The sequence below is a fragment of the Musa acuminata genome, chromosome BXJ2-9 (assembly GCF_036884655.1).
Source record: "Musa acuminata AAA Group cultivar baxijiao chromosome BXJ2-9, Cavendish_Baxijiao_AAA, whole genome shotgun sequence".
Taxonomy (NCBI): Eukaryota; Viridiplantae; Streptophyta; class Magnoliopsida; order Zingiberales; family Musaceae; genus Musa; species Musa acuminata.
In genome coordinates, this window is record NC_088346.1 from 920349 (window position 1) to 936040 (window position 15692).

Here is a 15692-nt window from a genome sequence, read left to right on the forward strand (position 1 = left end):
TTTTATTTAAGGTAGATTCACACTTGTTGAATATTATTTTGGTGGTGTGACTGAAGTGGCACACGTATATACTCTATATTTAATTTATTTCAGATAATTTAAAGAACATGTAGGAAATTTTTTTTGTAAGGAGCTTGTATGATCGTCGAAGCTAAGCAGGAGGTTAATTTATGAGATGATAATATGGAATCATTAATCAATGATAAAAGAATTTATTGAATTATCGAATGATATAATTGACACACATAAACTAATAATAATGAGTTAAGCGATCGAAGCTCATAACATAACTAGACATCCAAGATGACATCGATTAAGTCAGTGCTAAGACATGAATGATATTGTTTTTATGTTCCACATTGGGAAAATTTTCTCTTACGCCTCGTTTGCTAACTTTCTTGGTAAGCCTGAAAATTATCTTTATATTTCGATCTATATTTTTTTTTTTATATATTATGAGTTTGAATCATATAGTTATCTATCTTTACTTGATTCAATATATAATTAATATTATTTATACAATACACCATAAAGACTTAATAAACATTCCATTTGAACTGACAAGAGCTTTGGTTGTACGAGAGATATTTGTTTATTGAAAAAATAAAATGTTATATTGAGACATTAATACTCATATTTAATGTGTTATCTCTTGTCTTGATTGTGATGTGATGGACTCCTCTAATGAGATGTCCGTACCGCTCACAAAGTAGGAAACGATGCGACTCGAGCTGAAGGCTGCACCATTAGAGATGGGCTCTCGATGAACGGCACAACACAAAGGGGAACCATCAGCCCAAAGATTACTACATCCACAATCTCAAGAAGCTTTTATAGAAAGATACCTTATTAATCCCTATTTAGGAAGAAGAATTCATGTCACACGATAAGTCATTTGATTTCATCCAAAAATAATCCTTTCCTATCAAACAAACATATCTAACAAACATATCAAAATGTTGACTATCAAACGGACATATCTAACATTAGAATAGCTGAAATATAATAAATAAATAATTAATTAATTAAAGTACAAGGCAAATAGACAAACGGATGGAGGAGAAGGCGAAGGACAACTCACAGTGCAAACGCTGTTACACGTCGAGGAGCTCTTGTTGCAAATGCCATATCCCCATCTTCTATTTTGTCACCCATGGCGTCCGGTAGCCCGCTTTGCCCGTCCACGCACTGCCCACCGAGCAACGCAGACCACCCGTGACAGGCGTCCCCCTCTTTGATATCCCTCATAAAAGGCCGAAAAGGACCTTCACATGTCTTTGTCACATATCTTTATCGTTTCCTCCCGGCATCCGCGAGCAGAGTCTCCTAAAAGGCCACCATCAAATCTCCGGCGTTCCCTCCTACCTCTCTCACCATGAATTCTACCGCTTTCGTCCTTGTGTTAGCGCTCCTTCTCGCCACATCCCTATGCCTGGAAGCTGATCCGAGTCCCATCTCTAATGTCACCGTGATGGGCACCGTCTTCTGCGACGCCTGCGCCAACAATGTCTTCTCCGAGCACAGCTACTTCTTAGCAGGTAAAAAGAACTCCGAGGCTACACCGTCACCGCGTTATTTTCCTCCGACTGAGAGTGTAGTGCGCTTTCAGGTGTCCGAGTAAGAGTGCAGTGCATGTTGAGAGTGACGAATTCCACGTCCAGGGAGGAGATGTCGATCACGGTGGACAGAACGACGGACAAGTTCGGGGTGTACAAGCTCGACATCCCGCCGGTGGAGGGGTTCGAGTGCAGGGAGGGTGTGGTGATGGACTCCTGCTGTCGAGCGAGCCTGCTCGGGAGTCCGTCTTCTCTGTGCGATGTCCCCGGCTTGAATAGCTCCACCGGGCATGTGGCGGTCAGAGGTGGGGAAGGCAAGCGCTGCCTCTACAATCTGAACGCGCTCAACTACAGGCCATCGAAGAAGGACGCCAACCTGTGCGGCACCGGTAGCGGGCACTACTTACCTGCCTCTGTGAACTCCTCTTTGTTCCTCTGGCCGCCTTCGCCTCCGTCTGGGTTCCCCTGGCCGTCGCCTATGCCTTACCCGTTTCCACCCCTGCCATTCCGAACTCCGCCACCGCCATCTCTCCCTTGGCCGTTCCCTCCTCTGTTTCCGACCCCACGAACACCAACTTTTCCTTTGCCCTTCCCCCCAGCACGTAACCGACCGCCATCGCTGCCTCCAATACCACCTATTTTTCCTTCACCAACGCCGACGTCTCCATTCCCTTTTCGATTCCCACCCTTCCCTCCCTTTACTCCAATGCCACCTCTGTTTATGCCACCTTCTCTTCCTTCACCTGGATCTTTTCCTTTCCCATTTCCTCCATTCCCTCCTACTACCACAACCTCTGGAGCGCCTTCCTCATCTTCTCCCTAAGAGATCCAAGAACATGGTTTTCCCCTCCACCCTCCATCCTCCTCCGGACAGCCATGAGACCGACATCCATATATAATTCACCTTTATTGGCATAAAAGCTATTAAACCCCACTTATTGTGATCGATGTATAAGTATTGTTTATATTGTCAAAATTATGCAAACACTACATATGACATGAAAGTTTTAGATCTCGCTGTTCGATTTGATTTCTTTTTAATGGTGGAAAAAAGCACTGAGTATGCTGCATTGGAAACTTCATTCATATTGACGGCTAGATGATGAGCGTATACGGCACTCATACAAGCTAGCTTGTTCTCATGTAAATATTATCCATATAATTAAGTATGCATATCGTATAGAAGAAGTGTATCAATAATAACCCAATCGGTCCATCTGGTTCTAATAACTGTGGGATCAACTACGGCTTAATTTTAAATTGCAAGCAATTTTTGCGTGCTCACAGATGCTTCAATATTCTAAATCATGCATCAGTCTTTTTCTCCAAAAGGAACATGCATGGATGGATGGTCATCAATTTGCACCGAAGCCTACCTCCCAAGCTTTAGACTTCCTCGCCGCCGCCACCTACACCACCGACCCACTAGTCTTTCCTCTCACTTCCAAGGATGCGCAAAGTGTGGTTTTAGTCCTGAAGCGCTTTTTGACGACACTAATGCTTCGTCTTCCTGCCCACCGCCCCTCGAACAAGCTCCCTTTGTCTGCTGCATGCGTCAAAGCAAACACTAAAGGTGGTGATTAGGAGCAATTAGTGAGAGCACTAATTATATGGCCACACAAGAAGGCAACAGAGGGCCACAGCAACACATCTTTGGCGACAGCAATCATCCGCTTGTCTCCTGCAATGTAGATAGATGAGCAATGACTGGTCTCACCTCCAAGTTTTGGTCTTCTACGGCGAAGATATGTGGAGGAAGCATGAGAATGATGAGGATCATGAGAACGTTCGTCTATACTTGCTATATTCTAATGAGCAGATGGAACGTAGTAATCACGAGAAAAGAAAGCCTGATGTTAATACATCTGATCCCTCATGTATATGTGTGTATTAAAAATTATTTATTTATGACAAAAGATGATATGGGCTGCATTTGGTTGCTTTTCTAAATCATTGGAATTGATAAAATTATTTTATTCAGTCTGAATTGAGATCAGACGAAAGCACTTAATTTCTGCACAAACCGACTTCGACATGAAATCAAATATTCACCTTCTGGTTTGCTAAACTTCATTTGCCTACGATTTCGAAGTAGTTCTCTTTTGGCTATGCTGCCTGCCTTCTTGTGAAGGACAAACGAGACTCGTGTATTTACTCTATGGGAAAAATTTCAATTTGAGTGGTATATATATAAGTTGAACAGCGATAGATCTTTCGATCAAAATTGCAAGGCGATCTTGTTTCCTCGTTCGAAATTCTGATGGATTCTGCATTTTTATTAGATGCAGTTTGGTTGATGATTCAAGCTATCTATCCTGTGATGCAGATGGCATCAGTGAAGGACTTCGGAAGGCTTCACTGGGGAATATTTAGTTCATTCGTATCGAGGAGGTGGACTCCAACATAGTTTGGTTGTTTGATCAATATAGTTCTCTTCTCTCTCTCTCTCTCTCTCTCTCTCTCTCTCTCTGGTTGTGAGTTGTATCCATTTTGCTTGATTAATGTAGTTTTTTTTCTGAAAAAAATAAAGAAAAGATAGTGCAATTCCTTGGATTCCTTCCATTGTTGGGGAATATATATATATATATATATATATATACTTGGATGATACATCTTTTGTCAATAAGATGTATACTGTGTGTTCACTTAGATGTCATCTCTAGTGCAATTAAACATTCACAATAAACTAAATCAATGAGCAGCAACGACAGGGAAGAAGAGCCAAAGACATATATCAGTAATCTATCACTTGTGTCAGAAAGTCTATACAGGAGAGAGCGACAAGCTCATGTCTCTCCCTCTCTCTCCCCCTCGCTCTCGTTGTGTAAACCTATAGAAGTCTGCGGCAGAAAACGGGAAGAGACAGTAGGGTTGAACAAAAAGTAGAAGTTGGTCGGCACCATCGGCTGCTAAAATGGTATGAAAAAGAGGGGGAAAAAGGAATCGTAATGAAGCTTCGTGGCGAGGCCTTTTCACATGGTTTAGGAGGGGACGCAGGTGGCGCTGGAAACGGAGAGAGGGTAGGAGAAGGAGTTGGCGTATTGGAAGGAGATGGAAGCTCCCGGGGCGAGGGGACGGCCATCGTTCACGAGACAGTCGTTGATGCGGAGGCGGCGGAAGATGCGGGGGTTGATGAGGCGGGTGGAGCTGAACGCACCACAGCTCAGGTGGATCTGTCCCATGGCGCAGCCGTTTCTTGACGAGCAAAGGTTCAGCACCGTCACCGTGTACGTCGGGATCCCGCTGGGCAGCGGCGGCGTCGCCCCCTGGTTCACCTCGATGTCGTCCACGCTGCACCGGTCACCCATGCGATCCGTCGACCGGGATGCAGACGCAGACGACGACGACGACGACGACGACGACGACTTGGCGCCTGTTATATAATTTGTCACGACGCAATTAGGCACATCAGATCACCAAAAGCGTGAAACTAAAAGAAACCGATCCGACGGTTCGGAGATGGCCATCCGTCGAACTCAACCGTTCGATATTCGATTACGGTAGCTGAATGAAAGCAGCAATACCTGCGTCGACTTGGAGAAGCTTGCGGTTGGAAACACTGACGGAGCGGAGTTGCTGGAATCGGAATCCGAACCCGAACTGTCTTCCATCCACTCGCGGCCAATAACACCCTGCATGAGGAGAAAATACGATTAATAGAAAAATATATAAAATCAATTAACGAGCAGTAGAAAACAAGATGGAGATCCCGTCAAGAATCAGAAGAATATTCCGAAGCGAACCGTTCACGCAATTTACCAACCCGGCATAAAATATTTTATTCCGGAATAAAAAATGACAGAGCTGGTAGAATGGTTTCACACGTACCCAAGGTGAGCAGAAGCAGGAGTGCCACGACCGAAGCCGTAGCCGACGCCGCCGCCACGGCCATTCGCCGCCCAGAGACGCCTCCCCTTCTCCGCTGATCTGGCGACCGAGACCCTTCCCCAAGCATCGTCTTCTTCTTCGGTCTACGGAGGACGAGTGAGTGTCACGGCACCTCGAGCTCGCTCCAAGCGATAGAAACCCCTATTTTCTTGATCTTTTTCCCGCTTTAGTAACCCTCGGAGAGCTGTTCGCTGCTGCAGCAGAAAAGGGAGGCGGCAAGAAGGCGCCAGGAATCAGCAGGGTGAACAAGACCATCTATCAGACAAGTATAAGATGGAGAAACGATTTGACTTGGAGTCTCGGGCGTGGAGCCAGGAAACAGAAGAAACAGGCAGCGGGGATCGATTTCGATCAATTCCATCGCTGCCTATGATCTCCGACACAGGAAAACGGAGCTCCTCCCCCAAATCTTCTCGTTTCGGGCATGTAGCCTCACGACTCACCGAGGGTTTGTCCCCGATACCACGCACAGAGGAGGACAGCTCTCCAGGATCGACAGATTAGCACGAGAGCGGCAAAAAAGGAGGGGGCACAAGACTGGTCCCCGCAGTCGCAGCTCACCCGGTCGAGATAAGCACCGCAAGAAGCGTAGAGCATAAAGGAGAAAAAAAGGAGGGTTTTTTTGGGGAAATATCGAACCTTTGGGGCACACGGGGAAGGAGCAATCGCCGTCAGGAGGCGTGCCAGCGATCGAGGGCGAGGCGAGAGTGAGCGAAGAGCGTTGCTCTCTCTCTCTCTCTCTCACACACAGACACACAGACACACAGAGCAAAGACAAGAGTACAGATTGTGGCCTGCCAGGGGGTGGGTATTTATAGGGATGCATATACCCTTGACAACTATTTTGGTAGACTTTGGGAATGGGTCTAATATAATTCGGATTCGGATCACGAAGGTAGACCATGGATTTGGATCCATGCGAGTGGATCTAATACGATTTGGATGAGCAAGGTAGACATCGTCCTTTTGAGTTGCTAGATTGCATGCATGCATGGCATTATTATTAGGAGTAGTCGATGGACATGAACCCACTTCTCTATGATGAAAACGACTTGTACCTAATCACCGCTGTTGCTCAAAGGAACATGGACACCAAAAAGCCTAATGCCTCAGCGTCCTCGCCACTAACCCACTAATCCTACTCCTAAAGATGTGCAACGTGTTAAAAATGACGATATATTTGCCATAAATTAAATGAATATTTTTTAGAATAACATTACATTATACAATGGAAATTTTATATGATATGATGTAGATACCTCTTATATCAAGGATTCTTTATATATAATGTAAATCTACTGTGAAAAATATTGACATTACAGAAATGCATTTTATATAATTTAAAAAAAATATTATTTAAATTAATTTAGATCATTTATATATTCCTATAAATTTTAGGATCTAGGATTTAGAGTTTGTAATTTAGAATTATCTACATTGACTTAGATCATCTTTCTTTTCGATATATATATATATTTAAAGACAAAGTGTGATTAAATCACGGAGCCAATTGAGACGACACTCATGATTCGTCCTTCTACCCACCATCTCTTAAATAAGGTAGGACTCCATGTCAGTTCATACAAGAGGACAACGTATCGGTGGATTGATGCTGAAAGCCGCCATTGCTTGGAGTGGAAGACGAAGGCATGTGGGCCATTAGTGATATCAGAAGGAAGGCCACTGGGGGCCAAAACAGCACAGCTCCGGCGACGAGAATCTGGCTTTGTATGCCTTTACTACTTCACTCTTAAGTAAACAGTGAGTGATCACAGGTCAAGATCTTGATGGGCGCCGACATTCTCTGCGCAGAAACACATCACGGCATCCTCCGGGATGTCCGCCCGATAATTTCGTCTCATCATCATCCTATGCTAAGAAGGACGTCGAAGTGCTTCACGCAGACAGTATCGGCTGCTCGTTAACGTGGATCGAGATGCTTAGGTTTCTCTAAAGAGGTACTTTGGTTTATTACTGTAGAAATCAATCTGACTAATTAGTTAACTTTAGTATTTTGATCCATATAATTTTAAAAATTATATTAAGATATTTATAAAAATAAAATATTTAATATCGTTTTTTCCGTCGATTTTGTTGATGAAAATATCATACATATTATCATATGTCAAAAATAATATTAAAAAATAATATTAAAATATAATTTTCATCGATATTAATTTTTTCTTCTATAATTTATGTGAAAACGTTTTTCTTTTCTGACTTCATTCAAAACTCTTAAATAAACTATTTTATAAAAAAATATAATAAGGGCTGATTTAAGGTTTGTAAGTGATCGAACTAATTAAAACTTAATTATACTATCTTTGAATATAATTATAATATCTTCGTTCTGCTGCTCTCTTGTTGTGCGCCACGCCAGCTTGTAGTATCTTAAGTCGTCACGAATTTAGCGGTTTTTGATCTCGAGACGAGGCCAAGCATGCGTCGAGGGGTTCGTACGCTGAGTCGTCCTCCGAGTCGGACCGGAAAACCCCTTCTCCCTTCGAACCCTCGAAACCTCGGCGCAACTCGACCATGCTCGGGAGGTCGCTCACCTTAGCCCGCCGCCGCGCACCCCGTCTCCCTATCCCCTCCTCCTCGCCTCGCTCTCTCTCCGGCTCCCTCGACCCCGATCTTGGACTCCCCGATGAGGTCGCCGACGCCCCAGCAAAGCCGACACCACCGCCGATCGAGCCCTCGGCCGAGGCCGATGCCCTTGCCCGCCTCCTCCTTCAGCACCACAACCCCTTCCACGCCATGGAGTCCCCACTCCAGCTCGCCGGTGTGGGCCTCTCCGATTCCCTCGTCCTACAGACCCTCCTCCGCCTCCGCCACGCCTCCAAGGTCGCCCTCGGCTTCTTCGTCTGGGCTCGCGACCACGCCCACCACCAGCACGCCTCCGATGCCTATGGCCTCATGGTCGATATCCTCGGCAAGGTCCGGCAGTTCGATGTCGCGTGGCAGATGATCATTGAGATGGACCAGCGCGGCGTCGGGCCGACCCCGAGGACGTTCGCTGTGCTCGTGCGGCGGTTCGTGGCTGCCGGGATGGCGCAACAGGCCATCAGAACCTTCGACGACATGGAGGCGTTTGTGGGGAGGGAACCCAACGGGGAGGAGTTCAAGATGCTCCTCGACACCCTCTGCAAGTATGGCTACCCTAAGGTGTTACCTTTATCTTTTTCTTCCACATTTCTTTTCTGAGCATGTGTTTCTTTTGCAAGGATATAGTTTTGATTGATCTATAAAAATATATACTTCTTTTGGTTTTTGATGCTACCGCATTGATGAACAGGTGAGTTGTTTTAGATTATCAAATTCCTTCAGACTAACACTGCATCAGTGTTAGATTAAGCTAACACCTTATGCACTGAGATTTTTTCCATTGCAATGCTGTAAGAAATTGTTTGCATCTTAATATATTTATGGGATGTAGCATATTGTCATTTGATGATAAACAGGGATGATTTTGCTGATGCACATGGTTGGATTTATTCGCATTAAGAAGAACGTTTTTGGCGATTGTTTCCTTTGTGACCTGGTTTAGTCTCAATAACAGCCTCTCTAATATAAAGATACGAACATTGACCTATCCCATATTACCGGTAGTCTCGGGAACACCCTCTTTCTTTCAATAGCCATTGTTATATGTTGCATTTCAGAGTTATAAACTATCATTATTGCATGACATTTTAATATAACATCGTTGGGTTTTTTTTCTTTTCCAAAACACTCTTGCTTCACACCAATTCATCTTTTAAGTAGAAAGACTGAATGTTCCTGTCACATCCATTTTACTTCAGTTGGTTTGATGTTCTCGTTTCTGTCTCTTTCTCACTCTCTCATCTTCATAATAGACTCTGATTATTATTTTAATTATTTTTCCAGAAAAACTTGCATGTTAAGCAACAGAAGCATGCAGGTTATTGTAGCAGCCAATCTGTGTTAAAAAATTACAGGGTCCGTGTTTGACACGAATCAGGTTGGCCTGAAATAACAATCTTTTTTGGTATGATGGAGCAATTATATGGTCATAACTGATTCACTATGTATCTTATAACTTGAAGAATTTCACTTATCAGATAGGCACATCCTTCAGTGCTTAGACGCATGATGATCTTGTCCTTCATGATATTTTGAAACTTCTGCTTTTCCATTGTTATCTTCCTTTTGGTTCTTTAAGGGATGATAAAGTTTTTGTTGTTGACTTGAGCTGTTGACATTTTATACTTTTACCTATGTTTCTTCTCCTATTTTATTTGTTTTGTATATTCTTTTCCTAGATACATAACTCTTTGTTGCTTTGCTGATAGAAATTGCAGTATGTATGCCATGAAAACTTTTACCTTCATTTGTGAAAATATGCATATCTTTCGTTTTAGAATGTCTATATTTGTTTGGCAAATTAATTGCATTCTTGATTCTGCTAATGGTTGCAGGATGCAACAGAGTTATTCAATAAGAGGAAATTTAAGTATGAACCTGATGAAAAGACATATGCAATATTGATTTATGGATGGTGTAAGGTAAACCGACATGAAATGGCACAACGGTTTCTAAACGAGATGGTTGATCGTGGGTTAGAACCAAATGTGGTTACGTATAATATTTTGTTGAATGGGATCTGTAGGAGGGCAAGCTTACACCCAGACAATAGGTTTGATAGAACAATCCAAGCTGCCGAGGATCTTTTGAATCAGATGCGCAATAAAGGCATTGAACCTGATACGATAAGCTATTCTATCATCCTTCATGTTTACAGTCGAGCTCATAAACCAGAACTATCTCTTTATATGTTTCGCTCAATGAAAGAGAAGGGAATTTGCCCAACAGTGGCAACATACACATCACTTGTCAAGTGTCTTGCATCATGTGGAAGATTGGAAGAAGCCGAAGAATTGCTTAGTGAGATGGTGCGTGATGGAGTGTGCCCGACTCCAGCTACATATAACTGTTTCTTCAAGGAGTATCGTGGAAGGAAAGACGTGGTTGGTGCTACAAAATTGTACAAGAAAATGAAAGAAATGGGCTTAACAAGTGGGCCAGATATTCATACATATAACATATTACTTGGAATGTTTTCAAAATTAAATCGCATGGAGATTATCTGGGAAATATGGAATGATATGGTTACTAGCGGTACTGGCCCAGATTTGGATTCTTACACCTTGTTAATTCATGGGCTTTGTGATAAGAAAAAGTGGAGGGAAGCTTGCCAGTATTTTATGGAGATGATAGAGAAGGGGTATCTTCCACAAAAGGTCACATTTGAGACACTGTACCGGGGATTGATACAGTCAGATATGTTGAGGACTTGGAGGAGACTAAAGAACAAGGTTGAAGAAGAATCTCTAAAATTTGGTGCTGAATTCCAACATTATCACTTCAAACCTTACAAGAGATAGATCATAATATAAGTCTTACAATGATTCCCTCAGGGAAATATGCCTATGTAGATTGCAATAGATCGGTAAGTTAGTATGTGGCTGAATCATCTTGCTGACAATCTTCTTGAAGCACATGATGTACCATAATGGTAATTATAGGATTTGCTTGTCAGAGAGAGAGAGAGAGAGAGAGAGAGAGAGAGTATTTACTGGAATTATATCATTGATAAAATTTACTGGTGTTATGAATGATTGATCTGTCCAAAAACTTTGTGTTTCGATTTATTTAATATAAGTGCAAAATAAACTGAATTTGGTTGGGGATTTGATGGTGGAAGTGACCAATGACCAATATTAAACTAAACATGGGACTACCTTTACATGACCATTCATCCGGTAGAATGGTATGATCAAGGTCTTTGCCTGACTCTTAACCTTGGCTTGTATCATTACTTCTGAAAGGCAGAGAAGTTCTGCGATTCTCCTACATGAAGATCTTCCACTCCCCTTTTTCACTTATCGAAAGAACTAGACAATGTGTACCATGCTCTTCTGCTGAATTTTCTGTCTGTTATCCGACAAATTTTACATATTTGTGGTTTGAGATTGGATCAGAATGCACATAATTTAAGATCTGATGATGAAAAGGTTGTGCAAGATGTTGTACCAATGTGCACAACCATGGAATTCTTTCATGACATCATTATATAGGGAGCGGATGTGTCCAACAACATATGCAGCCCAAGGGTTTTGCAAATCCACATTGTTTTATTAAGAAAAATCTTGATACTCATACAATTTGAAGGTAAAGGTATGTCGATGCTTAAGCCGCTTATCTGTAATCAGTTTCAGTTAGCGCTGAGTAGCTCCAAGAGGCAAAGGCAATTACAGTTGATAAAAAATCGTTCCTGTTTACATGGTATGAAATCTGACAATCCTGACTGATTAGTTTTAGCAGTTCTTGGCTGCTTATCACCACACAGTTGCAGATGGCATAATCTTGCTCTGTCAGTTCAACCATTGCATCTCTCTTCTTGGCTGGGGCAGTGTCACTGGTGATAAAATTGCTTGTTGGATTGCTGAGTGGTTAGAGGCAATAAACATGACGAGTTCATATCGAGGATTTAATAATGTTGGTGGAGTACATGCGGCCCTTCATTTTCCATGTTAGCTTCACTGTATCTGATATCTGTTGAGAAAAGGAGGTTAACTGTCCTTTTTGGAAGTTTCTCTGGGGCTTTTATGATGTGTGTAACAGGAACACATAATTTGGGATCACCCTGGAAGAAAGGACTAGAGAAAATATCAACTGTTGGAATCCTTCAAATTTTGGTTCTTAAACACATGGTAAGATCCCTTATTTGACATATTCCATCTGATTTACTGCAAGTGTTTCGAAGTACATATGATAAACTTATTGCAATGGAGCACCAAACATGCAGGTTAGAGAACAAAGAGAAGATGCCTAAGATGTAGCCGTAACAAAGAGAAGCCACCTGTTTCCAAGGTTTAGTGTAAGGGTGGATTATATCATCAAAACATCCAAGTGGAATGAATGATGTCAATAGCCACTCATGTAGTCAACAAATCTCAGACCACAGACAACTTGAAGATGAGGCGCCCACCTCTGAGTCGAGCACAAATCACGGCTAGTGGGGGATGCCTCAAAAGAATCCCTCGTCAGCCACCTTCCCCCAAACATTCTGGGATTTGTCATTGTCCTTCTTCATCCTATGAGCTCTACAGGTAAAAGTGTTTGACCAGCACTGAAGTGTCTGTTTCCAGGGCTACAAGTGCGATCACACCACAGAGCTTTTTGTGGTGGATAAGATTAGCGATGTTAACATCTGTAACGTTCTTTGTCCTACTTCTCTGTGGTCAAAATTGTCCGCTACTTAATGTATGAGACATCAGAATGAGGGAGAGAGGATTAGCGATAGTAACAACGGCAACGTTCGAGGGAAAAGGTAATGGTAAGAGATGTTTGAGGTGATCTCGAATGCAGTCATCCTGCAAAGCTCGACCACAACACCGACGTTTAAGCTTCCTGTAGCTATAGAGAGACGATGTTTTATTCTTGGATTTTAACTACGTTGGACATCCAACTCGATAGGAAAAGGAGATCATTCTTCCCATGATCAGAAAGAGACGGAAGCTAGAAAACCTCGTTCCAGCCCTTAGTGGCAGTGGATGAGAGTGCTGACCACAGGGAAGTCTTGAGGCGTCATCCATGCGTACTTGAACTTTACAGGAGTACCCTGGGTTACCGGCCGCCCGTCGGCGACGATGCACCTCTCCTCGTCCACCGCTCTGATGGCGCGGCGGTTGACGGCTTCGACGCTGCTGAGGCCGTAGCACCGCAGCACCACCTTGGACTGCGGGCACCTGCACTCGTTGCTCACCAAAACCTGGTACTCCGGTTTCCCTTCCACGGTCGCTCCGGTCTTCCTCTGTCGAATGGCTATGTCGGACACACCGCACGTTGCTCCCAGGCCTGCATCGAGGTGTTGGTGCATATGATGAGAGGCGATACAAGATATGGACTATGGAGAAGCCGACATGTTACCTCTGTGAACGATGCAAAGAAGAAGAAGGGCAAAGAAGAGTCCGAGGGAGTTTGCCATGCTTTCCTCCTGTTACTTGGCTGTAGGCTACAGGTTAGGATGTGGAGACTTATTTATAGAGAGGCATGGAACAGGTTTGGTTTCACTACACTTAAGCCGCTTATAGCTAGAGCATAGGTTTCGTTTGACAACAACATAAACTGCGCTTACCTCTTTAACAAACATTAGGATGGATGAGATGAGAGACTAAACCTAACCAATTGAACATGATAATCATGTCAGAAATAGATGTGATGTGTGACGATCCGATCCGATGAAATGGCTGACATCTGTTGGAGAACCTTATGTCGTGGCCAATGGATCAACATGGCTTGGTCCAATCCCGAGTGCACACAGTCGCTCACATGGATGCTTGAATGGAGGTGGTCGACGTTAGATTCGGTCTGGGCTTCGTCTCCAGAATTGATCCGAGGTAGAGCAAGGAGTTGCTCTTCCTCCCCCGTCAAGTTCCTGCACATAGGCTGAAGTCAAGAGGGAGATTTTCCGACTCGACCCCTCCGAAGCAAAAGTCAGTGTTGAATGAGGTTAAGTAGATTTGAAGTGTTCGAGATCCTCCCATTGACGTCGATCAAGGGATTGACTTTTAGATCTGCGAATGAGGGTCGATCGTACGTGATATGTTAATAGCGATCGACTCCTCAAGCGGCTAGCTTGTACCTCCTATGCAAGCATCGATCAATTTGCACGGATCGACGCCACGCGATGTCGTTTCGAGCTTTCTAGAGTGGCTTTGCGCGATGCGGCATCGTCTCGTACGACCTTAGATGGGAACAGGCGATCGTCCCATCCAAGTCCGAGATGTCACGTCGACGTAATATACCATATTAATCCTGAGGCTCCATGTTGACGTTGACGTGATTGCTGACTATTATCGTGGGATGGTACTAAAATATGTCCTATCAACTAACATCCATTATGCTCATCTCGTAATATATTCATTAAGTTTTTATAAGTATACTCAAGTCTCAAACAGAGACAAAAACTGGAGTATTACACACTTTCCTATTATCATTGAAGGGATTGATGTCTTTGTTAAGAACCAATGTGGCTTGGAATCAAACGTTATCATGGTACATATGAGACCCAAATAAGGTTGGCTCCATTCTTTCTTACTACACACTGTTAAATCGATTATGATATCATTTGTTAAGATTATTGATCGATTAAATTGTTAACATCTCTTTGTACAAGAAGATTCGCAGAGTTGTTTTCTCGAACTCTAATCCCGAAAACAGCGTCCGGGAAGATCTTGAGGTCCCAAGTGCTCAGCCATGAAGTCTGCAGCTCCATGTCAAGACTGGACTTTTCCTGAATATGACTATAGGTTTCGTTGACCGAGCCATAATTTGATCCGCTACTGCTTTCTGTAAAGTCAACATCATTTATTGCTACCTCCAAATATGACTCGGAAAGAAGCTGTGTCTCAGTTGGACATGTCATTTCTTTCACCCAAAAACGAAAGATTTCCATATCATCAAACAAGAAATCACAAAGGATCAAGTTTGTGATTTCCATTACACAAACTTCTACTCGATCGATGCTTGAAATCATCACTCGACCTCTCTTTATTAATCTCATCACCTCCTTTGCCCATCGTCGTCATCACCACCACCACCACACACAAGCTTCGACCTGAGGCATCGGAACAGGTCACCTGCGTCGACATGTCACTTCCCCAAAGCGATCTTCGAGCAATTCATATTAGATTATATAACACAATTAACTTAGGATTAGATATATTAAGAATTAATTAAATTCTGATTAAAATTATATATTCTTCCAGAAGATATGTTGACAATCTAGAAGATAAGATTAATGCTTTCTTTCTCTTTTTTTTGTTGTTGCATGCATGTGAATGCACCACTGAAAAAGGTCGCAGGTAAAGAAGGGAGGAGAGGGGGATGACGACACTTGCCTCGCCGATGCCGGAGGAGGCACCCGTGATGACCACCACCTCGTGGGTCATGTCCTCGGCGAAGGGAGAGGAAAGGAAGGACGACAAAAGCCTGAAGAAGTACTAGGGAGGTAGGACTAGTTCAAGAACCTGTCGATCATATCCATGGCCATGCTGCGAGAGGGAGATCGCAGGTGGCCAGAGACGGTGGATCGAGGAAGAACAAGGGCGAGAAGTCTCGATCACCGACAAATTAGAAGAAGGTGAGTTAAAAAGGCGAGGAGGAGGTGCGTTTCTGGATCCGGAGACAGGTTGAATGGTGTGAGGGGGGGACACGCGCCAC

General features: G+C 43.4%; 4 protein-coding genes across 6 annotated transcripts; 2 read left to right on the plus strand and 2 right to left on the minus strand.

The window, feature by feature from the left end:
• The first annotated feature begins 1294 nt into the window (after nucleotides 1–1294).
• LOC135622282 (leucine-rich repeat extensin-like protein 3) lies at nucleotides 1295–2521 on the plus strand. The gene is made up of 2 exons (XM_065124002.1): nucleotides 1295–1538; nucleotides 1610–2521. Exons 1-2 carry the CDS (start codon nucleotides 1376–1378, stop codon nucleotides 2377–2379), a joined length of 933 nt encoding a protein of 310 aa, XP_064980074.1. The 5' UTR covers nucleotides 1295–1375; the 3' UTR covers nucleotides 2380–2521.
• Nucleotides 2522–4234: 1713 nt separating this feature from the next.
• On the minus strand, nucleotides 4235–6237 carry LOC135622283 (TPD1 protein homolog 1-like). Of its 3 annotated transcripts, none has more exons than XM_065124003.1 (4): nucleotides 6084–6237; nucleotides 5385–5638; nucleotides 5081–5188; nucleotides 4235–4929 (listed from the first exon to the last, which is right to left on the minus strand). In XM_065124003.1, exons 2-4 carry the CDS (start codon nucleotides 5509–5511, stop codon nucleotides 4538–4540), a joined length of 627 nt encoding a protein of 208 aa, XP_064980075.1. In that variant the 5' UTR covers nucleotides 5512–5638; nucleotides 6084–6237; the 3' UTR covers nucleotides 4235–4537. The 3 variants fall into 3 exon arrangements, with proteins under 3 accessions (XP_064980075.1, XP_064980078.1, XP_064980077.1); XM_065124006.1 differs by having other exon boundaries at nucleotides 5385–5635; nucleotides 6084–6235; XM_065124005.1 differs by having other exon boundaries at nucleotides 5888–6219.
• Nucleotides 6238–7859: 1622 nt separating this feature from the next.
• LOC135622284 (pentatricopeptide repeat-containing protein At2g13420, mitochondrial-like) lies at nucleotides 7860–11143 on the plus strand. Its single transcript, XM_065124007.1, has 2 exons — nucleotides 7860–8609; nucleotides 9884–11143. The coding sequence occupies exons 1-2, from the start codon at nucleotides 7980–7982 to the stop codon at nucleotides 10847–10849; spliced, it is 1596 nt and encodes a 531-aa protein (XP_064980079.1). The 5' UTR covers nucleotides 7860–7979; the 3' UTR covers nucleotides 10850–11143.
• Nucleotides 11144–12885: 1742 nt separating this feature from the next.
• Nucleotides 12886–13534, minus strand: LOC103996648 (uncharacterized). The gene is made up of 2 exons (XM_009417602.3): nucleotides 13398–13534; nucleotides 12886–13325 (listed from the first exon to the last, which is right to left on the minus strand). Exons 1-2 carry the CDS (start codon nucleotides 13453–13455, stop codon nucleotides 13009–13011), a joined length of 375 nt encoding a protein of 124 aa, XP_009415877.1. The 5' UTR covers nucleotides 13456–13534; the 3' UTR covers nucleotides 12886–13008.
• Nucleotides 13535–15692: the final 2158 nt, after the last annotated feature.

Excerpts from the sequence above, each read along its gene's own strand:
- LOC135622282 (XM_065124002.1), top strand. The coding sequence starts at position 1,376 with ATGAATTCTACCGCTTTCGTCCTTGTGTTAGCGCTCCTTCTCGCCACA. Across the intron at positions 1,539-1,609 it reads GCACAGCTACTTCTTAGCAG|GTGTCCGAGTAAGAGTGCAG; the intron begins GTAAAAAGAACT and ends GTGCGCTTTCAG.
- LOC135622283 (XM_065124003.1), bottom strand. The coding sequence starts at position 5,511 with ATGCTTGGGGAAGGGTCTCGGTCGCCAGATCAGCGGAGAAGGGGAGGC. Across the intron at positions 5,189-5,384 it reads CCTGCTTCTGCTCACCTTGG|GGTGTTATTGGCCGCGAGTG; the intron begins GTACGTGTGAAA and ends CTCCTCATGCAG. Across the intron at positions 4,930-5,080 it reads GCTTCTCCAAGTCGACGCAG|GCGCCAAGTCGTCGTCGTCG; the intron begins GTATTGCTGCTT and ends ATTATATAACAG.
- LOC135622284 (XM_065124007.1), top strand. The coding sequence starts at position 7,980 with ATGCTCGGGAGGTCGCTCACCTTAGCCCGCCGCCGCGCACCCCGTCTC. Across the intron at positions 8,610-9,883 it reads GCAAGTATGGCTACCCTAAG|GATGCAACAGAGTTATTCAA; the intron begins GTGTTACCTTTA and ends TAATGGTTGCAG.
- LOC103996648 (XM_009417602.3), bottom strand. The coding sequence starts at position 13,455 with ATGGCAAACTCCCTCGGACTCTTCTTTGCCCTTCTTCTTCTTTGCATC. Across the intron at positions 13,326-13,397 it reads TCTTTGCATCGTTCACAGAG|GCCTGGGAGCAACGTGCGGT; the intron begins GTAACATGTCGG and ends ACCTCGATGCAG.